This window comes from Cydia pomonella, chromosome 8, assembly GCF_033807575.1.
Source record: "Cydia pomonella isolate Wapato2018A chromosome 8, ilCydPomo1, whole genome shotgun sequence".
Taxonomy (NCBI): Eukaryota; Metazoa; Arthropoda; class Insecta; order Lepidoptera; family Tortricidae; genus Cydia; species Cydia pomonella.
The window spans coordinates 6,697,190-6,720,283 of record NC_084710.1 but is presented as its reverse complement, the minus strand read 5'-3'; the positions used below and the strand labels follow the sequence as shown (position 1 = coordinate 6,720,283).

Sequence of the window (23,094 nt, the reverse complement as noted above, 5' to 3'; positions counted from 1 at the left end):
ACACATAGTTGTTTCCCGCATTTAGAATGGCGCATAAAATGAGATCGAGAGAAGAGATGAGAATAAAATGTCACGCCACCGTCGAAAATCATGGTCATAACCCGTGGAACTGTAAGAAGAGAACAGGAGAGAATAGAAGCCGTGCAAAGTGAACCGTGTACAAGTGCAGCTATAAATGATGAAACTAAAGTGCAACCGGACAAATTATTGGAAGTACGAAGTGTGATATCTGAGATTTTAAAAGCTGAAGTGTTGCCTGGCTCCCATAAACCGGAGTCTGAGAAATCATTTACATCTTCTATGGAGGCTCGTGGAAAGCTAGAATTGGAGTCGGTCGAGAAGAAATCACAAACAGTGCATCCTGACAAACCAATGGTGTTAAAAACCCGAAGTACAAAGTCGGACATGCCCGGCTCCCATATTTTATTTTATGTATTTTAGATGGAAATATTTTGATTGTTTGTTGTTTTGTGTTTTTGTATAGGTATATGTACCTTGTCCGAAATATCTCGATAAGAAATCGAAGTACGAATTAATTTAATTAAATTGTGTCCCAGCGCGCACAAGTTTTTTGCAGAAATCGCGAAACGTCTGGTTGACGTAACTGGTGACCTAAGAGCTGGCGGCTTCCTCGCACAACGTATCAGTATTACGATACAACGAGGAAATGCCGCCAGCATCCTTGGTACAATGCCTCAAGGGCCTATTTTAGATTTAAGCTAGTTATAGTAATCCTCTGTATATATCCATTATGTAATTCAACTGATATTTGCCGTTATTGTAACAATTGGGTTATTCATGTACAGGCTGTTTTTATTTTCTTCCCGCTAATGGCTATACTTTATGGTTAGAATGTGAACTATAAGGGACACGTTCGTAGGTAAGCCAACCACAAAATATGCTAGTCCAAGTCCATAGATGGCACAGAAATTATTTTATCTTCATACGGTGTTAGGACAGGCCTAAAGGCCTTTACTAAACGTTGCTCAGTAAGATATAAAATTATGTATACCCATAATGGCAAATATTGTATATGAATTGAAACTTGTTAAATTCCACACTTCCACACTTTATCCTACCAAACAAATAAAGTACTTTAATAAAAATAGTTCACATCCCATTTAAGGAACGAAGGCGCAAAGCTATTATAGAGCTACTTTTTCATATTGTTTGACTGTCGCCTTTTGGGCGCTGCGCCCCCCTTCCATCCGAGGCGTCAAACGAAGTGTTGATTATTGCTGTTTGATGTACATTGCTTGTCAAAATTATCCATAGACCCTTTAATTTCTAATATACCGTATTTGTACCGTATTTACTAGCTTTTATTAAACTTGTCCTGTTAGTATTTATGTGTGGGTCAAAATTCAAAATTCAAAAATTCTCCAGTTTTTCACACTAATTTTAATTTAACCAATATTAATTTTTGAAAAAAAAAACATGTTACACATTATTAAATTCTACATGAAACATGAAATATATAAATTTGATAACTGTCGCAATCTCGCACGTAATTTTTAATTTTTCTGAAAATTATCAACTCAATTTTATACTAATTTTTCAAGAGATAATTCAATATATTTCTTTTTCAGAAAATGACCTAAATTGTATATACAATATACCCAAATTACAAAGAAATAGGATTAGATTTGATGCTACCTGTACAATAAAAAAATATACGTGTTTATAATCAGTTTTTTTTATTGCAACCTAAAATAATAAAACCTCCATGACCCACCCCCTGGATCCGCCTATGCCGGTGTCACGCTCAACGTTCAAACACCGGACCGACGTGACACGACACAGGTAACCTATTTGAAGCTTTTTTTTCACTTTGCTTGTTAAGAAGCAATTGAATTACATCATCTTCACTTCTTTCTTGGTCTAGTAAAAACCGATCTAACTTTTAAATGAGGCCAGGCCATTCCGAAAACGCAATGTACTTGAAACTCCCGCGCCTCCCCAAACCTAATGCCCAAGATCTCGTAAATGGATTAGAACAATTTGTTAAAAGAAATTAGTCCGCCTCGCTTTAACGAATTTCTTTTCAGTTTCGGGATGTTATGTTGACTTGGCCGAAACATGTTTATTCATGACCGACGTTTTGTTTCTTAGAAGAATTTTAATCGAACAGCAGGAAAAAGTAATAATTGACTTTGTAATTAGTTTAGCCCTCTTATTTTTGTACTTTTATGGGATCTTGTAATTGATTTTAATTGGGAAATCTGGGGGACAGGGGCTTTTTTTAAGTGATGATGAAGTAACGTTTTGCATAAGTAATTTAAATATGAATAAGGAACGATAAAACAGATCAATTGTGATTGAACATGTTTACGAAGAATATTATGAAATGTCTTTTACACTCGGTGCCCGTGAGCATTGCGAGATATTTTAACAGTATAGTCCTGATCATATTTAAAGACTACAATGTCCTATTAACTTTTTTGGAATTCGCCTAATTTCAGAGTTAAAGCCACTTACAAAATAAAAAACATATTTTTATTGTTACTTAGTGCAAAACGCCTTTTTGATGGCGACGTTGTCACAAAAAAAAGTTCAAATTCTTTTTAAGTTACAATCTTTCAAATAGCGTTTACTTTTTATGTACAAATACATACAAAAAATCGAAAAAAAAAAAACAAATAAAAAATATTTTTTTTCGTGAAATTGACCTAAACTCATATAACATTTTTTTATTCTGTTGGCTTCAGAAATGCGTGGTTAAAATCTCTCAGGTTCCTCGTGGGCACCTTGTATATTTATCGGACCGCGTCAGAAGGAAGGTAATGTTTATCGTGCGATTCGTGCGTATGTACGCCCATTTCCATGGCACGCCCTACAGCCCAAAGGGCTGGATGGATTTTGACATATGTGGTATCGTTGTCGTAGGCTATATATTATAGGACATTATTACACAAATTGACTAAGTCCCGCAGTAAGCTCAATAAGGCTTGTGTTGAAGGTACTTAGACAACGATATATATAATATATAAATATTAATAAAAACTTAAATACATAGAAAGCACCCATGACTCAGGAACAAATATCTATGCTCATCACACGAATAAATGCCCTTACCAGGATTTGAACCCGGCACCATCGGCTTCATAGGCAGGGTCACTACCCACTAGGCCAGATCTGTCGTCAACATTTGGTATATGGCACCCGCATACATATGAAAAAGAAGGCGGAGTGTTTGTTTTTTTTTTACCATAGCATTACTATTATTACCATTTCAAAAATATATGTATGTAGCAGTCGGGTTTGTTTGTTTTTATAATTAATTAACTTGTTCTTTTTTAAGCGAAAAAATCTAATAAGACGTCGGGGGCTCCACACTGTGGAGACTAAAGCCCAAACTCGTAAAGTAGCGTCAGCTACTGTTGATGTGGACTGTAAAATAATGTAGGTATATGCCATGACAGCCTAATTAGTGATTGTAAAGTGGAGTTCAATAGAAATGGCAAATAATGGAAACAAACCAATTTTCCTTCATTTCTTCGTAATCTCGCACTTTTTGTGAGCAACTATCATTTTATCAATAGTTTATATACCTACTTAAATGTTTTATTTACATTAATTACTACTTAAAGTATATGTTAATTATTAATATTTCAATGAAAACAAAAATCGTAAAACTTTTGTGACGAATTTTAATAAAATCTGTCATGTAGGTGCCGTTCTGATGTCAACTTCAAAAGAGAGGTATGGGCATTGTGAATGTCAACTAGATTTGTGTGGTAGGGCCCAGAAGATGTCATTCCAGATCTAGCGCAGAGCCCAACTGGGGGGTTACTTCCACCTTATAGAAAACTGCAGTCAAATAACACTATACCATACACATAGTGTTGTGTTCCTGCCGGTGAGTAAAGTTGCCAGAGCTCAACGAGGGTGCGGAGTATTAGGGTCGGCAACGCGCATGTAACTCCTCTGGAGTTGCAGGCGTACATAGGCTACGGAGATTGCTTACCATATGAGGGTATTTGAAGATAACCGCCTCACTAGCCTAGACATAAAACTCCAGTTACGGAAAGAGAGACCTAAACCCTCCTACGTGTACACGTTCAACGCAGCTGGCCAACTTTATTGCCACGCGTGCAATACAGTATTTAAGAGCAAGTTCGTCCTGGCCAGCCACATTAGGGCTCATGCTAGACAACGTCCATAATGTTTATTTAGGGTCGCCGTCATCGAAAACGATAAGGAGGACTATATACCATCAGGCGGGTCGTATGCTTCTTTGCCACCGATAGTATAAAAAAAAAATATTTAAAAAAACTGCGACTGCATTATCGCTGTCAATTTCCTTGATAGAATGAGTTCGCCGTTCGCCGCCGCATTACTGCCGCGATTATGACATTCATTCCGTTCTAGCTCTCTTAGACATAGTCTTATCATATTTTATAATGGTTCTGAGCTCCAAGAAGCAGTGCAATAGCTTTGTCTAATCGCCTAAATGCGACACCAAGTAGGTAATTTTTTAAATCATCCTAGCACCAAATGTGCAAGCAACAAGTTAATTCAACTCAAGCACAACTTCCACAGTGATAAAACCATTTCCTGCAGAAAATATAAGTATATCTTACAAGTTTGTCGACCGAACTCATTTTACGCTCCGTATAGCGCCAAAGATTGAATACAAGTTTGATATTTCCTGCGAATCTTCGAGTGCTATAAAACGAACATTACTCCCGAATGATCCGGCGAAGATGGTTTATGAGGCTTCATTGTTGTTTACTTTGTTAGCATTTTATGTACTGACGTTGGGGGATATCATATGACATGATTAGGTGGTCAAGTTAGTATAAATAGTTTTTATCTACACATACCTATATCATAAACCCTCTATGATGCTTTCAAAATCCGTAAATAATGGCCAACATTACGATAAACTATTTTGTTAGAACAAATTTATTATCTGTGAAAATGTTGTAATAGCTTCATAACTACATCAAAATCGATTCGGTTATGACATTCAAATTTGGAACATGTCTGAAAAAAAAGCAATTCGATTCGACCTCTATTCTATTATCAGTCGAGATGCCTTTTTGTTCGAAATGAAATGTCAATTGCATACAATTTTGACAAATCTCGCATGTTAGTTTGTATCGAATGATCCGGAAATAGGCCCCCGACTCTAGTTTTGCTCTGTTTGACTACAGTTTATCTTTTTAATTAGTTTTAAGTATAAAATTAATTTGTTTTATTGTTTTTAAAGTAACTATAGCAAACGTTTCGTGTAAAATAAGCGATAAAGATATTTCGGAGACGCCACCACATATCCGTGAGTTCCACCAAGAGAACAACGATGTCCCAACGTTGGCTGTAATTTGGGTTGGTGAATATATCATAGAAAGTTTATAATATGTGTGTAGATAAAATAGTGTATGTAACTAGGCATAAAACACTCGTGTGGTCCTTTTAAGAAACTCACTTCGTTCGTTGCTTAAGCCCACACTCGTGTATTTTAATGCCTTTTATTATGTAGCAGTCACATAAACTACTATTAGTTATATCTTTTTATTAGATTATCTTCTCGCTGAGTAGGTCTTGCTTATAGGCAGGGGTCGGACAAAAAGTGCGGATGACGTAAAAATGACGTACTTAATCTTGCACACAGGATGATGTTTGAGTTTGTATTTAAACTTCCGTGTGACATGTAGTAACAAAGTAGTATTAATGAAGTAACAAAATAATCGTAAATAAATCCATGGAATTAATAATACAGGTGGTAGGGTGATGTAGTGAATAAAATAAATTTCACGAAACTTGTTACCATAAGGTATAATTATTTGAAATTAGTTAGAACAAGTCTGTGGGATCCTCAGATAAATAGGTTTAATAGTCAAAAGTGGGAACAGTAGGTAAGATTAGCAGTATACGTGTTTGTCACGTACCTCCAAAAACGGAAAATTGCCACAATATTCGAGTAAAAATGACATTTTAGAGTGTTTTCTTATATATTAGTAAATATAAATTTTAGCTAAATATAATCGTGAGGATACAATAGCTAAACAATAACGAAGTCAATTTATTGTTCAGTCAGCGTCAAATACTTCGTAGCAGTCAAAGTGGCCAAATAGTTCGGTACACCATATATTTAGTATGGTGTACCGAACTATTTGGCCACTTTGACTGCTACGAAGTATTTGACGCTGACTGTTCATCTGATTGACAATGTGTCAGTCAAAAACGTACTTACTCATTTCAAGTGGCGATATCGTTTAATAAAGAGGTCAATAAAGAGATTGATAAATGATACGTGATAATTGTTTATGAAAATCAAAAATACTATTTGAAATCATCCTATAAGTGGTTTGACGTCATTCGCACTTTTTGTCCGACCCCTGCTTATATGGAACTCGTCGGGGTTCTTTCTCACATATTTACCTATCTCAAATATAAAGAGCGCAGGTACAGTCATCATCTTAAGGTTAACAAATAGCTGCCGTGCGGGTTCGTCTATTCAACTTAATTCATTTTGAATCGTGTTTTTAATATTTGACGATGACGCTGCTGGTTATTACTGAAGTTCCCTCTTTTCTCAACCTGAAGCTGTCAAAGTCGCTATATAGGAAATATCTACTATGCTGGATTGTATTTATTTTATAAATTTAAACTTTTTGCACATAAATTAATAATTACAAATGGCGAACGGCGAACTACTAACATTTTGTTCTATAAAATATGAGAAAAGGTTTTTTGTTAATTACAACGACATCTAGCATGTTATCACTGAACTTTGTCAAAACCATTAATTGTTGTTGATGTCGTCAGTGTCAGCTCGATTTCATAGATGGCGCTGTTATCAGCAGTAACAGTGTCATCTTTTGGACTCTGACTAAACTACCACGGTCAAGAATATGACCTAGTGACTAATGTATTTCCGTAAAGTGTTACCGATGTCGCATGCCGTAATAATTACATAACAGGCCTATAGATAGCGCTGCTTTCTGTTTTGTAAACAATAAAAAACGCTACTACTAGAGGTCACTGTAGTACTATTTGTTGTTATTATTAGATTTTGTTTTGCTTTCACATTTTATGATTATAGATTTTGAGGGTCAGTAGTATTTTTGCTGTCGCATGCATTACATAATTATATCCGATATGTTCTATGGAAATTATGCTAATAGGCTTGACCATTACTCGAGTTACCTACTTATTGTGAGATTTGCTTTGATTTTATTAAAATGTAAGTACCTTTTTAGATGTTTTTGGGGCAATAGAAACAAAATATTCATGATGGAATTTATATTTTAATATTTCAATGAAAGATTACATTTCAACGTTTCACTCTGTTAGAAATCTGTTAGGTATAACATTGTGTCTTCTAATGAAAGATAACGAAATCAAAATGGCTGAATTGTACCTATAAGCTACAAACTTAACTCTTCACAATATCGGGCTCAATATGAGCTAAATACATTCTCGGCCCTCGGTCCTTCCTATTTGTATTGATCAGGGTAAGGCAATTCAAACTCGATATGTCATCTTTACATTTTTTATTCTTCCTTCTAGTTATCACAGTAAGAACCGGGCGAGAATCTCAAAATTATACTACTATAACATGCAAGTAACGCAACTTTCAACAAACTAGGTCATCTTGAGAAATATTGAAAAAATATAGAACGTCAATAATATCAGAAAATATTGAATTTGAATGTTATTAAGTCACGTTACGGTCTGATTGTACCTTAAATTCAGTCTCGCTCACAACACTCATGAATGACAATAAAATACTGCATCAATCTATAGCTGGTCACACACCACGATTCCATGCACATACATACGTGTATATATAGCTCCACAAAACTATTTGATCGATTTCGTCTACGAACGATCGTGTCTACAATAAGTTAAATGAACTAAAAAATGCCCTAATTAGTCAAAATTACATACGTTCAACAAGGCATCGTTTATTTTATCATAATTATTGGATTTTCGTCACTAGTATGCGCGACCGCATCTTCCTAAATCATTCATAGCTTTAAATTATTCATTTAACTAAAATTCTTTTAACTATCACTCATACTTGCACAACATTCGGAATTCTGCAACGGAACAACACACACTTCAGTGTTTTAATACTTATTAATACAAATTCTAGATTTTACATCACAATGTAGTGCTGAATGAAAGTAAAATTTAATTAACATTGGTCATTAGAAAATAATTGGTCTAAACGATATGTTCAAGTGATAAAGGGCTGTGCAGCCGTGCAGATGTTCTGACAAAGTTTTTACGATATGCAATGTGAATTGACAACCGTATAGGTAGCTGAAGTCATCGCTTGATCAGCGTGAGGGTCCCTGCTTCGGTGCTGTGAACAGTTGCTGCTACTACAATAGTTGCTCTTAGGGCTAGTACACGTATATCTGCTTGAGCTGAGGTTTAAGCTCGGGAGGGATCGTGTACACTTCTTGCTCAGGTTTTTTCTTCACCAGACGCTTCCAACGGCCACCGATGTTCTTGCGAAGGCTGCGGAAACTCGCACGCTCGTTACCAAGGGGCTGCATCAGATTGTCCTATAAACAAAGAAAACAAACCGTCAGGTATTTCTACATGTAAAGCGAGTTTGTTGACCTAAGGATCGGTGCCCGATTTAGCGGTTCCGTTAGCGTCCCCGATGCATTTGCTGCATTCGCACCGGTATTGAAAGCTACAGCCGTTACACAATGTCTGTTATTTTGAGACGCAGTTGCTATCCGAGCAGACGTTTCAAACAGAAGGTCGTCCCGGGCGTATTGTTATTCGAGGGAACTTTTTGTGTCTGGCTTCTATTATCCCATACCCGGTTTTGGGTTTCTATTCTTTTTTTCGTTCGGGTTTGTATCCTGGATGACATTTTAAGCCGGCTCGGTGTAGCTAGCGTGTTTTAAAATGTGCAATTTATTAAGTCTGTAACTAGGAAGTATCACAAAGTAAACGTTGAGGCCACATGAGAACAAGCCTTGAATACGCTATTACAAAGACACATTAGCATTCTATATTTCCTGATGGATCGCGGGTGTGTGTGGTCTTTACACACGTTAAGCACACATGGATCATCATTCAGTGCATTGAAGGTTTAAGCTAGGCCTCGAGACGGAATTATTAGAGCGTGCAATTGAGGTTAAATTGTTTGACGGTAAGTATTGCAATATTATTCAAAGTACTCGTTAGCGCTAGCTTCGTCTGAACGGCAGACAACTGCAGAGAAAGAAGGTCGAAGTGTTACAACACGCTCGCCTTGTACAGCTTTCTACTTTACAAGCGTGTCCCGACATTTAAATTTTTTTAGCGCTAGCGATACCGTAGTATAGTAGATACCGTGGCCATGCTATAATAGCAACTCTCTCTCAGGCGTGGGTCAGACCAGTCACGATTTCTTTCGTGTCATAATGCAACGTTTGCGGCATACAACTTTCCATTTGTTTCAATCGTTGCCAAGGCAATAATGGGACTGGAGTGCGGGGGCTATACGGAGCTAAAATGAGGTCAAGTGTAACGGCTGGAGTTGGTTTGTTATTATTTATAGATTACCCAGCTCGAGCATTAGTAGTGTGTGGTAATGAGTAAGGTACCAACCTGATCATGAGGATAGACGTAAGGCGGAGGCAGCGGTGGGGGGAACTGCCACAGCGGCTGCTGGCGGAAGGCGAGCGGCTCGGGCGCAGGCGCGGGCGCCGGCGTCAGCACCTCGGCGGGGTGCACCGAGGCCGAGTGCTCCTCTCGCTTCCTCAGCTTGCTGTGGACGATACGAATCGCCATCATAGTACCGTTGTTTCCAACCATGGTACCAAATCCAAACGGTCCTTCGACACAACTGGGCTGGATCACAGGTAACAAGTTCCAGTCAGGCAGTCACAACATTGCTTCACAATCACTCACAGCCGTGTCGCGTAACTAACAACTAAATTTAAATTAAATTATCACAAGTTATAGAATTAGTAGGGGGATATTGCACTATCACTGTTCGTAGGAACGTGCGGAGACCGCGGTACGCGAGCTGATGCTACGCGATGACTAGAATTATATCGTGAAGATGGGCCGGCAGGTGCCTAGCAAAGCGCTCGCTCGTGCCAAACGACCTCTACGGAGTACTCCATGCGTCTGAGTTGAAGTGGAGGGGCGCGCGCGGCTTTTATAGACGCGTACGTGACGCGCCGCGGTGAGGGGGAGGAAGGGGGGCGGGGCTCTGCCTGACGATGTGGCTGGCCTTTTTCCGCGAAAAACTACGAACGGTTGCCCGCAATCGTATCTTGACAGGAGGGTATGGTCTGTGACGCATCTATGCGCAACCGTTGGGTTTCTCGCTTACGCGAACTAGGTAAACTACAAATTAATATGCGAAATTTGTTTTTAATCGGAATAACCAGATACTACGACTGTGAGTGATGATTGAAAACAATGTTGTTGTGACGAGTTACGGCCAAACAATGATTTTGCGTCAAAGGATCATTTGTAGGTATTTGGTACATAATGAAAATACAAAAACAATGCAATACAGAAACAATTAAAAACGTACTTGAATAATAAATAAATAATACTTATATGACATTATTATACACACATTGACACAAGTCACACGGTAAGCTCAGTAAGGCTTGTGTGAATAAGAGTAACAATTCCATTTTTTGTGACACAAACGTTAAATGGCATCGACATAAAACAAAAGGCTGAGGTAATCCATTTCCTATATTTATAGGCACGTGTAACCACTTATCTACTTTCAAGCGTGATTGCTTCGTGCCGTTCCAACAATTAATAGTGAACGGTTATGAAAACTGAAAGAGTACATCCATTAGAACTGCTTTTAGCAAAGCAACGTTGACTATCGATCGTTGAAACAAAATGAGGGTTCAATCATCGCTGCGTTTCACAATTTACCGAGTTCAAAGTCCACAGCATGGGATCTCGAACCCGTATAAATATGCATACCAATATATATCCACTTCACGCACTGCTGGCCTATAGCTTGTAGACGCAGCGAATGCTATAACTGCATCTCTCTCCACCGACCCTTCGAATGCACGGACGGGAAGAGGAGGTATGAATTTAGCGCTTTCGATTCCAAAAGGCAAAGTAGGGCTGCAGGGCAAGGGAGAACGAGGAGCAATGCCCTTCGCTAAGCAAAGCTTCGGGCTTTGACTCGTCCTATAATGGCATATGGGATAAAAAAACACAGGTAGGGACCCATTCAGTTACCCTTGAGACGTCTAGGGGGTATAAGGATAGCAAGTAACTACGGGTTGCGTCTTATGTAGACAGTTTTAAAAATAATATCTTTCATAATAAATCAATGACATATTGCGGAGATCAAATTCCATACTACGTTTTGTGTTTACCTACTCAACGTTATCTTTGATAATTCTCAGCTCAGCTATGTCAAGGATGACATAAGTATATTATGATCCTATATTTAATGCCGTTATTATTAATATAAATGTTTCTAAGATTTCGGGAAATTGGGTTATTCGAATTCGTCGATTACATCATTTTAAACAGGTATGTTACGTTCTTTCCGACTTAACTGTTTTTGAATAGTAAAACGAAGGTAAGCGAATCTTAGAGTACATGGCAAGTAGGTATGTATGTCATGAAATATTAATTTAATTAAATAACGCAAAACCTTGACGCAATGTTAGAAGAAAATGTTGGTGTTATGTCTAGGTTCAATTAAACACTACAAAATCTGGTTATTTTTGTCTTAAATCAAGTCAAATATTACACCTATCCAGTAACGTGGAAGCGAAGCGTGGTTGTTTGTGTTTGGCATTGAGACCCGAATGAAATAATACCTTCATTGGCATAGCAATATTTGTTTCGTCTGGTTGCTATGCCTCTTTAACGGCCATGGCGCATAGAAGCCGTTGAAATAATTAAACTTGTTATAACTGTCACGCCATTCATTGAATGATCAATGTGAATCGAAAAAAAACGAACCTTCAACCCATTATGTAATCAGATGTGCCAATCAAAATCTTTATAAACATTTTCTAGTCTATTAGGTAATAATAATACCACCATAGTCGTAATAAGCAATATCATATACAACGATTTCATCAATCAATAATATTATTTAACAGTTTTGTGTTGTTTAAACAAAGCGATACCTACAAATAATTTCGGTTACCATGCCATCATTTATTGACCCCGTTTTACGTCAATGGGAGGCTATCGGTATTCAAACATGATATGATCACGCTATTTACCGTTGATCACCTATATATTAAATGAAAAAAATGCCAATTATAAGTATTTTCATTTTAATTTGTACCTATGTACTTTAAATTCTGACTTTAAAGTTACATGTAAAAGTGACGCGTAACTTTCAGTTTTGTGATAAACAAAATTAATGCAACAAAATAAAATATTCTTACTCAATGAACGCAAACATTCTGGAATCTTACATCACGTACTTTATACAGTTACCAACAATCAATACAATACAAATTGATGAAATGATTACTAGCGTTCGATTTCGCTTGACGTCAAACTGTATTTATACTAGGGGTACGATTTAATAAAGAAGCTTCTATCGACTCATTTAAATCAAAAGGTTCAAATACTCAATTAATAGGTGTCCTGCAATGTCTTCCATGCCTTTGTTGTCGGGAAAAGTTATTGTTCTTTAATGTAAGCAAAGAACTAACACTTAAAGAAAACGTGGAACAATAATTAGATACCCGTTGGGTTAACATTTCAAGAATATTCTTATCTGTAGACTGTAGATACCGTAAGATTTGTTATGTCTATGGTTACTAATTTCTATAATTAACTGTGTACAATTTAGTTTGTAGACACTGTTTTGTATATGACCAATTTGCAACTATGTATTACATTTCTTAGAGTTTAAAATGAATTGTCTCGCAGAACCATTCAATGGTTGCCAGGAAGTCTACTCCTTGCCATCCTTGGAGCATCAACATGAACCACCGGGTTCCCTGCTTACAAAACGGGCACCATTTGTTAACAGAGTTTTGTTTACGAAGCGCCGTGCACGGTGTTTATAAAGCCGTCGCCATGTCAGTTATATAAACGTCGGAAGAAAGTCAGCACCTGCTCCACCTGTATGTGTAGGTTAACACGTTTCTGATATATATAGGCAGAAGGTTATCGTGTGTAACCTCCATTTTGATTAACCTTAAGATAATGTAAAGATAAACAAACTTGCCTCTATTACAGCCATATTACAGCAATTAAATCATACAATGCCTGTAGTGTGGATAGATAAAATGCCTTTCGCTTCCGCGTATCTAGATAGTAAATTGTATAGACAGGTCGTAATAAAATACCTACAGATGCCTACAGGTATTTTTTACCTCAAGGTTGCTAACTTATGACTGACTCTGTTTAATTAACAGAAGGTGTGTTAAAATAACTTCAGCTTTGTGCTATGTTTAGACGTTTAATGACAAGTAGAGCAAAATAAAAAGTAAGGTAATTTTAGTTTCAAGGATTCACAATTTTAATTCCACCTTCATTCCGTCTAACTCAACTTAATTATCGCGCTTAAGTGATCGAATATATAAAATTAAGTAGTACTTAAAATTCCTTGAATAAATTCGTTTTGGGAGGCGATGTCCGACCGGCCACGACCTTGTCTGTGCGGTCAGCGAGTTCCCTGTACGTTAAGTTAACGTTTTTGCCCGTTTGTTGACTCATTCTGACTTCAATCTGTAAATGGCATTCTATAAAAGTAATTTCGAACGCGGACATATGAATAAATTGTTGGTGGGTCTATTTTATTTATTTATTTTTTGGCGCGTGTATAGCCAGAAGCAATATAAATGCACGAAGAATTAATAATGACAGAGTTAACTAGTTGGATTATCGCTGAGCAAAATTGAACTTGATTTTGTTTTCGTTCAAACATTTCATCTTGGGAAATCAGACAGTGATAATTTTTTTTTTTTATCTATTAGCATTAATCATTGTTTGAGGAACTTGATGGTAAAGAAAAAAAATCCTACCCAAAGCATTTGAAGTTTCCGTTTTTAACCGCGTTACGTTATTATAGAATTTGTCTCAATGTGATGTTTGCAACATGAATAACTATAATAATTTTCTGTAAACAAGTAGACTGGATTATGGCCAATTGCGCGAATGCCTTGACCAGACGCTTGATGAGAGTCAAATTATAGCGGATTTCACCACGCCGACGAATTGCTAACTCGTGACAGTTTTAGCGCGAAACGAAACGAACCAAATTCTAAAGAAGTTTAAATAGGAATAGGTACCTCGTTTTTTAGGTAATAAAATCAGACATCTACCTTCACAGAACTAACCACTATGAATTACTTTTTATAGTAAACTGTACACCATAAAAGATACAGTGGAAACTAATGATTGTCCGTCGTCTTAGACGTGAAACGCGCACAAAAGTAGATCTGAGAATTTACCATTTGAAGATAACAATGGATTATACGCTTTCTCTAATACAATAGAAAACGTGCGGTTTTTTAATGAAAGGCGAGTTACAGTAAGTATGTTAATGATTTTAGGATTACTTAATTATAATTACTTCTTTTTTTTAATATTATAACAGGTTGGTCAGGTATCTGTTTGGAAATATGTGCAGGCCAAAGTTGTGCCAAACTTGTTTGGGTGATAAGGAATCAAATCTATTTGCTAATAAGTCGATAAGCCTATGTAACGATTGAGTAGCTTTATAATAGCAATTAAATAGTAGTTGCGTTAGCACGTACGAGATAAGTTGATGTAATCTTCGTACCATTAGCAATGTTGTGAATTACCCGCGCTCGAAGGGGTTGTTCCTGTCCCTTCCACAGAGGCAGACGATGGTCTTGTCCGTGGACAGGACGATCAGGGAGTTGTGCTCCAGGATCACGCCGACCTCACAGTTTTCCTCTTTACACTTCATCGCCTCGACGGCGATAGGAGCGAAGAGCATCGAAAAGCAGTTAGAGTTTGACACAGACACTTCACACGAGCGGGCGATTTCGGCGACTGGCGGCTGGCGACGCGGCAGCGCGCCAACGATTTGGCGCGGCGCAGCGCAGACCGCCGCCTCCGCGACTCTCGATACACACGACCGAGCCAACGTTGACTATTTGACTGTCGGAGCGACCGGCCACCGCTTCGCGGCGGTGGGTGGTGACTGCGACTGAACGCACCTCTCCCGTTAACTCATTGCTATGTTATGGGGACTCGACCCCGCACTGCGGAAGCCCCCTTTAATCAACTAACGCATTACGGTATTTCGCTAAACACCTATCACCGCTTTCGCGCTTTCGTCTATCATCGACATGGTAAATTAGTAATCTTCAGTTCAACGGTGGATTCTTTTGTTTCCATGTCGATCTAGTCCTGCCAATCACTTTCAAACACCGTGAAAAAGTAAACGTGTTGGTACATCACAGGTTAACATGCATCACTAATTTCAGGCCATTGTTTCTTGAAATATTAGGAACGTATTTCAAAGTCGACTGGTCTCGAAAGACGGCTTTGTTATTCAGTTGTCGTGGGTTAACTGAAAACAGAGTGCAGCGGATGTCGGCCCGTGCGCATTCATACATAGCAAATCATAAGTCTGGAGACAATCGAACAATCATTGTATGTGTAATATATCGCGGAATTTTATTAACAAAGAATCATCGAATAGCGATACGATTGTATATCTGATAATGTTTTTTTTAATAACTAAAGGCATCAGGATGGATTGATATGGTCCATTTGATAGTCATAAAAGTATATCAAGTAGGAAACGAGGCTGTATACCAAGAACACAACCACAGGGATTATCTGAGATTTGATCTCGGGTATCGAAAGCTAACGAACAATATCGGTCGATGAGGCATTGACGTCAGGGTTTACATAGAATCGCTATTATGCAACAAACAAAGCTAGTTACTTTATTATCCAAAGATTAGATAAATCCCGCTATAACGACTAAAATAGTCCCATATTCTGAAAGTGGATGATTAACTATAGGTACATTGGCAATACGACGGTACGACGGACGAGCATATAGAGCATATATTAGTATAGTTATGAGTACATCCTTTACCTCCTTTATGGAATATACCACGCATTTGGCCCTGAAGACAAAAGATAACAAAGAAGACTGGGAAAATAAAGGAAAACGTAATTCTTAGTCAAATCAGGGAGTTGACTCGGATATGACAAAGAACCCAGTCATAAATTTGACGGTAACACAAAGTATTGTTTTACGTGAAACGTAATTGTCTTACGCGTTCCTTGATCTTATATATGAATAATCCTGAATATCCGTTAGATAGTCGCCATCTGCAATACCTATATAGATATTTAATATTGTGCATCGACCGCTTCGAATGCTGTACTAATAATATACCTTTAACGGTCGGCCATAGAGAATATCCACACATGACTAAGCCTGGTGATCCAGCTCGTTCAGTCAAAAGTATGTATACTGTTATCGCCTTATTACAACGGAAAAAGGTTCAGAATTGCAAAGGTATTTTTGACTTCGACTGTAGCTGTATTATGAATGCCAATCTAACGTCCCCCGTACCATGGTGTATTGTGGACCGTGAGAACTATAGGCGTGCTGCCAGTCATGGCCCAACAATGTCATCTGACCTCCATGCAATTAATTCCATACAACTGCTATTCACTTTATATTTCACACTTCAACTGACAAGATAATGCCATCCGTCCTTGCCAATCATTAACCTTACTTTTCTGACAAAGCCCCTGGTCATTTTTATGTAGGTCTTTTAAAGTTATTTTAGTCGTGTTATGAGTCAGTTCAAGTTGAAGTAACGAAACCACTTACTTTCTACCTCAGTCCAGTGCACGCAATGTAATCGATACTGGTTCTATATTTAACCCAAGTAGTTATATTTACCACGGTTGCAACAAATCCCTGTGTTTTTCTCGACCTTTTATTTGCATCACGTAAATGGCCGACAATTCGGTTCTTTTACGAGTTTTTGCCTTTTTTTCAACATCCTGTAATTTTGTTGTCTTTGCTAAGTAGCATGACATCAAGAAGTCTGTGCTTCGTTCAAATTCGTTTGTTATTTAGTGTTGGCAAAGGAATAGCTGTTGGAAAATTTTAAACAATTTTAAACGTTGGACTGGGTCCCAGTACAAAGTTCGGGTAAAAATGAGGACGCAGTAGGCGGTCTTAACTGAGAAATTATGATATCAGTGCATCATGGTCATTGATAATTTCAACTACGATCACGCGAATATAAGCCGACGTTTACTTTAAGAATAATTTACGATGAATAAATCTGCCGATTTATAGAACAAGCTTTAATGATTATCTTTTCCTGGTAATCTTCTTAAATATCCCTAATCTTCTTTATCTATAAAATTAAATCGAACCCGTTTTGTAAGTTACTTAAAACAGCACACTATATAATAACAAAAAAAATTGGTACAGATATTTGATTGGTCAAAAAATAAATTGTATAGATTATTTTTAGATTTAATTCAGTTATATTTTCGTTTTTATGATGAATTTTAATGATCAATCTTTTTAAAATATTTATTTTTGTTAATCTGAAAAAAAATGACATGGAGAGAAAAACTTTAGAGTATTTAAATTAACCAAGGTGCAAAAAAAAATTGTCGGGATCCGCTTAAGGTGCTTTGATTTAGAAAAAATAGAAGAAAAATTTTTTTACGCGACAAATTTTGGACTTTGTAATTTAAGGAGGTTAGGCCGACTTGGTCGATCTGTTCCATAGAATTATTTTTCGAGTAATTTTTTTTTTACTTCTACTTCTTCCTAATCAGACCCTTACGCCATACCCACCCTTAGACGTCCCCCTCGGCGCCTTGGACCCTTAGACGGGTCCCCATTATCTTTGTTACACTTTGTATGAGATTAAAGGAGGATATTAAACCAAGTCAAACAAAAGAGTCTATGTAAGTATATAGCTTTTCTCGAACGTATATCGATTCCCATGGCATATTTCCTATCAGTCGCAATAAACCTAGATTGCACAGCTTTCACGTTGTCGCGATAACTTTATCACAGGTAAAGGGGTCAAGATACAAAGTAAATATACAACATCGTGGGCAGTGGGATTTACAAACAATGAGGAAATCGAAATGACGAAAATACAAGGAAATATAAATAATTTAATGGCTGAGTAGTATCAATTTTCCTGGTCATAAATTGGACGGATACTTAGTTACTGGGTTTTTCCAAAATTATTATTTTATAATATTCTTATAACATAAATATAGAGTAAATACATGTACTATACGAGTCCATGGTCCAAGCTCGATACTTCGATAACGAAGGAATATAAAGAATAGACGTAAAACTACGTTGCATGTAGGTGATGTAGGTAAGTATAAGTATGTATACTGTTTAACTAACAAGATTAAAACGTTTGCATCTATTGGCTTGACCATTGAGTGTCATTTAATTTTCATGGTATTCACGTCCGCGCGAAGTAGCATTTTCGTTCAAACGTCGTCCTCATTTTCCTCTCTAGATATTAACATTATTGAAAATATTTTGATACAATTTGTTGTATATCGACCACAGCTGTGCCCCTATGTTTGTTTTTTTAATTTCAATTTTATAAGAGTTATGAGCATTTGAAAATTTGTATAAAAACTGTTTTTCGCTCTTCATTTTTACAATAATCTAAAAATCGAAAAAAGACAAACGTAGGAGCATATCATAGGTATTGTCAAATCATATATACATCAAATTATGTATATATGATCATATTTTGGTATCTTACGATATCTTAAGTATATCAAGGCATCTTAAGATACCTTGCAATATATAGCTCGGTATATAACGAAATATTTTGGTATATTTCGTCTCTCTCACAATGTAGGTGCTAAACAGACAGCGATATATATTATGGTTTCGTTGGCGTGCTTAGGTATATCTGTCGGTATCTTACGGTATATTAATATATATTATTGCTCCGTCTGTGACGGGCTTAAAGCGGCATTGCAATGCGAATGTTTCCATTATATGTCAAAACTGTAGCGCTCAAAAATATGGAAAGCTACATTTTCGGACTATACGAAAAGCATTAGAGGTTAATCGTGTTAACTGTATTCATCAAACGGACAAACTGGCAGTAATAAAAAAAAACTAAAAAGATTAAGGTGACGTTAACATTAAACAGACAGCGAGATTTGTGGCGCACTAAAACCATTGTAAAAGCTACAAACGAGACTATTTTAAAACGCCTTGAATGTTAGAATACCCAGCGATTTGCGAATTTAAAAAAAAACAAACGGCTTTCTGCGAATAGAGAGGGATTTGAAGCTTCTTGTGTCTAGTGTGGAAAGAATACATCAAATATATGTATTGTGCGATCATCGATTGGATTTTCTTTAAAAAATTATAACCTGGAAAACGATATAATGATTGACAGAATTTACTAAATGTTCCGCGCCTCAACTGTGATCCATACTGCCAATATTAGTGGCTCAATTTGACTCGGGAAAGTGACAGAAAACCGACTGCTCCCTATTTTTGTAGTGAGTGGCATTGACACTGTCTACCAGTCTAATTTCACAATACGATATGTCGTCTCATAGTATCGTCATATTTTAAAATTATTAAAATTTCTTAACATTGCCGTGTACTTTTATAAACAAAGTGGCTTTAATTGGGCTTTTCTTAAAGTTATACATAAAAAAATTACGCATACAGTTACATCTTCAAAAGTAACTATAAAGTAGTATAATTTAAGGCAGCTTGAAGTACATTACAAGTTATTTAGATAGACCGCTTAAACCCACAGAGTGCGGAGTGGGTGGACGACTTTATTTCCAGCCATAGGGTAAAGGCACCTATTACCGTGGTAGTTAAGGAACTTTTCAAAAGAGATCCAAAAATTAAGGGTATCAATGCTGTCTAACAGCCAGGAATATTTTTTTTTCATCAGAGCATTTAATGAACTTTCCGTTTCACACGTTTTTGGATTCATTTTGGGTTATTATATGTATTAAAATATTTTTTGAAGCCAAAATGACCAAATCTTCTATTACCGTGGCAAGGGACAGACTGTGATTCTATTATCGCAAATTGAGCTTTCATTACCGAGGGTACAATTGGCATGATTTTTCTGCACTCGTTAATAGAAATCAAACTCAAAATTCGAAACCTAATACCGAGGGTTAAAACAATAATAACGACGTGGGTTCTGTATATTATTTTTGTGTCATTAACTTTAATAATGACACAAAAATAAAAATAAAACTATAGGAGTATGTTTAAAAATAAGAGATATATTCGAAGAGATTATAATTACACTTTGGCACAATCAAATACTATTAAATAGTTAACTTACCAAGTACCCACGAGTACCTGTATAACAAGTTATAAGTTGAATGTTTTACATGTAAAACAACAAAAAATACTATTAGTAAAGTTTTACTAAGGACGTATATGACAAATAGCCTGCCTGTTATTAAATAAAGTAATTTTTAAATGCTATAAAGATTGATAAGAATTTGTCTTACTGACATAATTAGCTGCACAAAAAAAACAAGTAAGTAACATTTACTCATAAGGTACAGCGTAAATTATAGTCGAAATTTTATAAGCTGGACGTTTACCACCTGAGTGAAAGTTTACCACAGTGAAATAATAAACGTCCACCTTATAAAATTTCGACTATATATAAAAACATGAAAATTTTTAATTCTAATATTTTTGATGAGGTAATTAAGTTAAATAAAGTCTCTCACATATTATGTGTTATAATTTACCCGTTTATAATTAACAAATCACAGTACTTTTCTTATTGCTGATTCTTATAGCTAAAAAAATCATGTCTGAGATTTTGGAATACTGTATAAATAAAATTATATAAAAAAAAATCTAATCGGAAATGTCCGGCAGTTGGGTACCCTTCCTTGTCAGAGTAATAACTGAATCAGAAAACAGAAGAATTTAAATCTGATAATGATAACTGAAGTCTAAATTTTATCAACGAAATCTGTACTTGCGGTACCCTAAATGCGATATTTCAATACAATACCAAATAGTCACTCGGTAATAGATAACTCTTTAAGAGCCTATTACCGACCCATTCGATATTTCTCTGGGTCGGTAATAGATTTCTATACATTCTATTACCGAGGGTAATCTGATCATACCATCGGTAATAGGCTTAATTTGGAGTTTAATTAAACCTAATTCCGACCCATATAAATAATAAAACACAAATGGTTTTTCAAATCAAATCAAACACGTATATTACAAGCTTCTTGTAAAGACAAAATCACATAACTGGCAAGTAAATTTTAGGTTTTAACTCAAAATAAAAAAAAGTTGACAGATTAAGGGTTCCCATAGAAACAAGGAAATCGGTGCTGAAGTTTTTGTTAAAAATTAAGGGTTAGTTAAATACTTTCCATACCACGGAAATAGCTCTTTAATAGCGTGAATAGATCAAGATTGGAATAAATAAAAGAAATTATAAAATTGATAATTTGTACCAAAACTAAAGAGTAAATAACAAAACTACCACTTTTTCTATTACCGTGGCATACCACGGAATTACTTACCACAGAAGTAATTGGCGCCTATCACCGCTGTATTTTATTTTCAATTTTAAACGTATTTCCGGGTCAAAAACTAAGTTAAAAGTAATTCAAAATCGTGTAGAAAACAATACACAACCTCTTAAAAGGCATTGCACTAGTTTATTTGCCATAACTATTACGTAAAACACTAAGTAAGATTGGAGTGCACTTACCTGTGGTGTCACGCGTCTGTATGGAACAACCGGTTCTTGCGCCGCCGTCGCACAAACTGACGAATCGCGAGTTTTTTGTTACACTCACACAAATGCACACTAATGGGCACGATAGACCAATGAATGAGCTTGTTTTGTGTATGCTTTATTTCTTAGGGGATAGATCTGTTTGCTTGCAAAATGCGTATTTGTAAACACCGCGGTGTTAGACGTCGATTTTGATACCCGCGTTAATAGCCGCCGTTACCCTAATATCTGCAATGAAGTATACAAACTAACTGCACGCTACCGCCCAGTAAAGTCGACAACAGGATCGGTGTTGGGCATGTTATATAACTTTCAATTTATATGTGGTGTTCCATGCTGAAAGGGTCTTTGTGCTCCATTAGTTACATAACGACCCTTCTCTGATGGAAAGCCACATATGTACTCTACTAAAAAGTATGTAATGTTGACAGCCTGTTGTACTCGTACATACTCTAATGTTTGTTAGCCGTTTGAGTTTCGACAGCTATTATATAACTTTTTATTGAATAAGTAACCCAGTGGATGAATAAATGAGATAAGAAGTGTAATAACTGTTTGTCATTACCTAAAATTGTATGTAATATTATAATTAAATAAAGTACTTAAACTATGAGAATTATGATGAAAACGAAGATTTTGGAAGGCAACTATAATTATTTAGTTTGATTGCATTACAGCCTAAGGACCAACGCTCTATTTCATATCACAAATTCGACAAATATTAGTAAACCAGGGGTAATGGACACTGTCGAGCATTGTTATGACAATATTACGTATTACATAGTAAGGTTGCAGACATTTGGCGCACGACCAAAGTAAAATGGCGGACGTTATTGCTAAATGAACTAGCCCGAGACTTACGTGTGAAATTAAACTCAAATGTATATTTAGAATCTTTAGACATCTTAGTTAACCCGCGATATTTATTATGTTAAAATAAAAATATGTTTTTGTTCTTCATAAACGGCTGACAAATCTAGCAAGCCGTTGATAATCGTTTGTCTCTATTCGTCTTTTTGACTTTTGTATTTGTTAGAAAGGTTTGACAAACAAGAGGTTTTCTTTTTTTGACATTGAAATTAGAGTCGGCTGGACAAGTTCGGCCCTATTTTCATTACTCTAAAAGAGGTTTGCAGCAAGCTCGGTTCTACATACAAACGTAGTTACGCTCTCATTTCAAAACGACTGGCTAGATCGCTCTGAAACTTTGTACTTTCAATAGGACAAGGTACCTAAATCTATGCCTGTAATTAGTTGATGTAGCTTCAGATACCATAGTTTAAAAAATACAGCGAATTTTTTTTTCATATAAATCTTGTTTTTGCTCTATTTCGTTAAGCTGTTAATAAGCTGGAGCTATATAAACTGATTGCAGGCATAGACA

The 23,094-nt window shown here is 36.4% G+C and overlaps 1 protein-coding gene across 4 annotated transcripts in view; it reads right to left on the bottom strand.

The window, feature by feature from the left end:
• Positions 1-7,236: 7,236 nt before the first annotated feature.
• LOC133520442 (uncharacterized) overlaps positions 7,237-23,094 on the bottom strand; it is a 307,562-nt gene continuing 291,704 nt past the window's right edge. For 3 of the 4 annotated variants that reach the window (XM_061854855.1, XM_061854856.1, XM_061854858.1), the window contains 2 exons: positions 9,568-9,727; positions 7,237-8,525 (listed from right to left, as the gene is read on the bottom strand). In XM_061854855.1, coding sequence (XP_061710839.1) covers positions 8,361-8,525; positions 9,568-9,727 — 325 coding nt within the window. In that variant the 3' untranslated portion in view covers positions 7,237-8,360. Of the gene's footprint in view, positions 8,526-9,567; positions 9,728-14,738; positions 15,100-23,094 lie in introns of those variants that run through there. The other variant, XM_061854859.1, reaches the window with a different exon arrangement.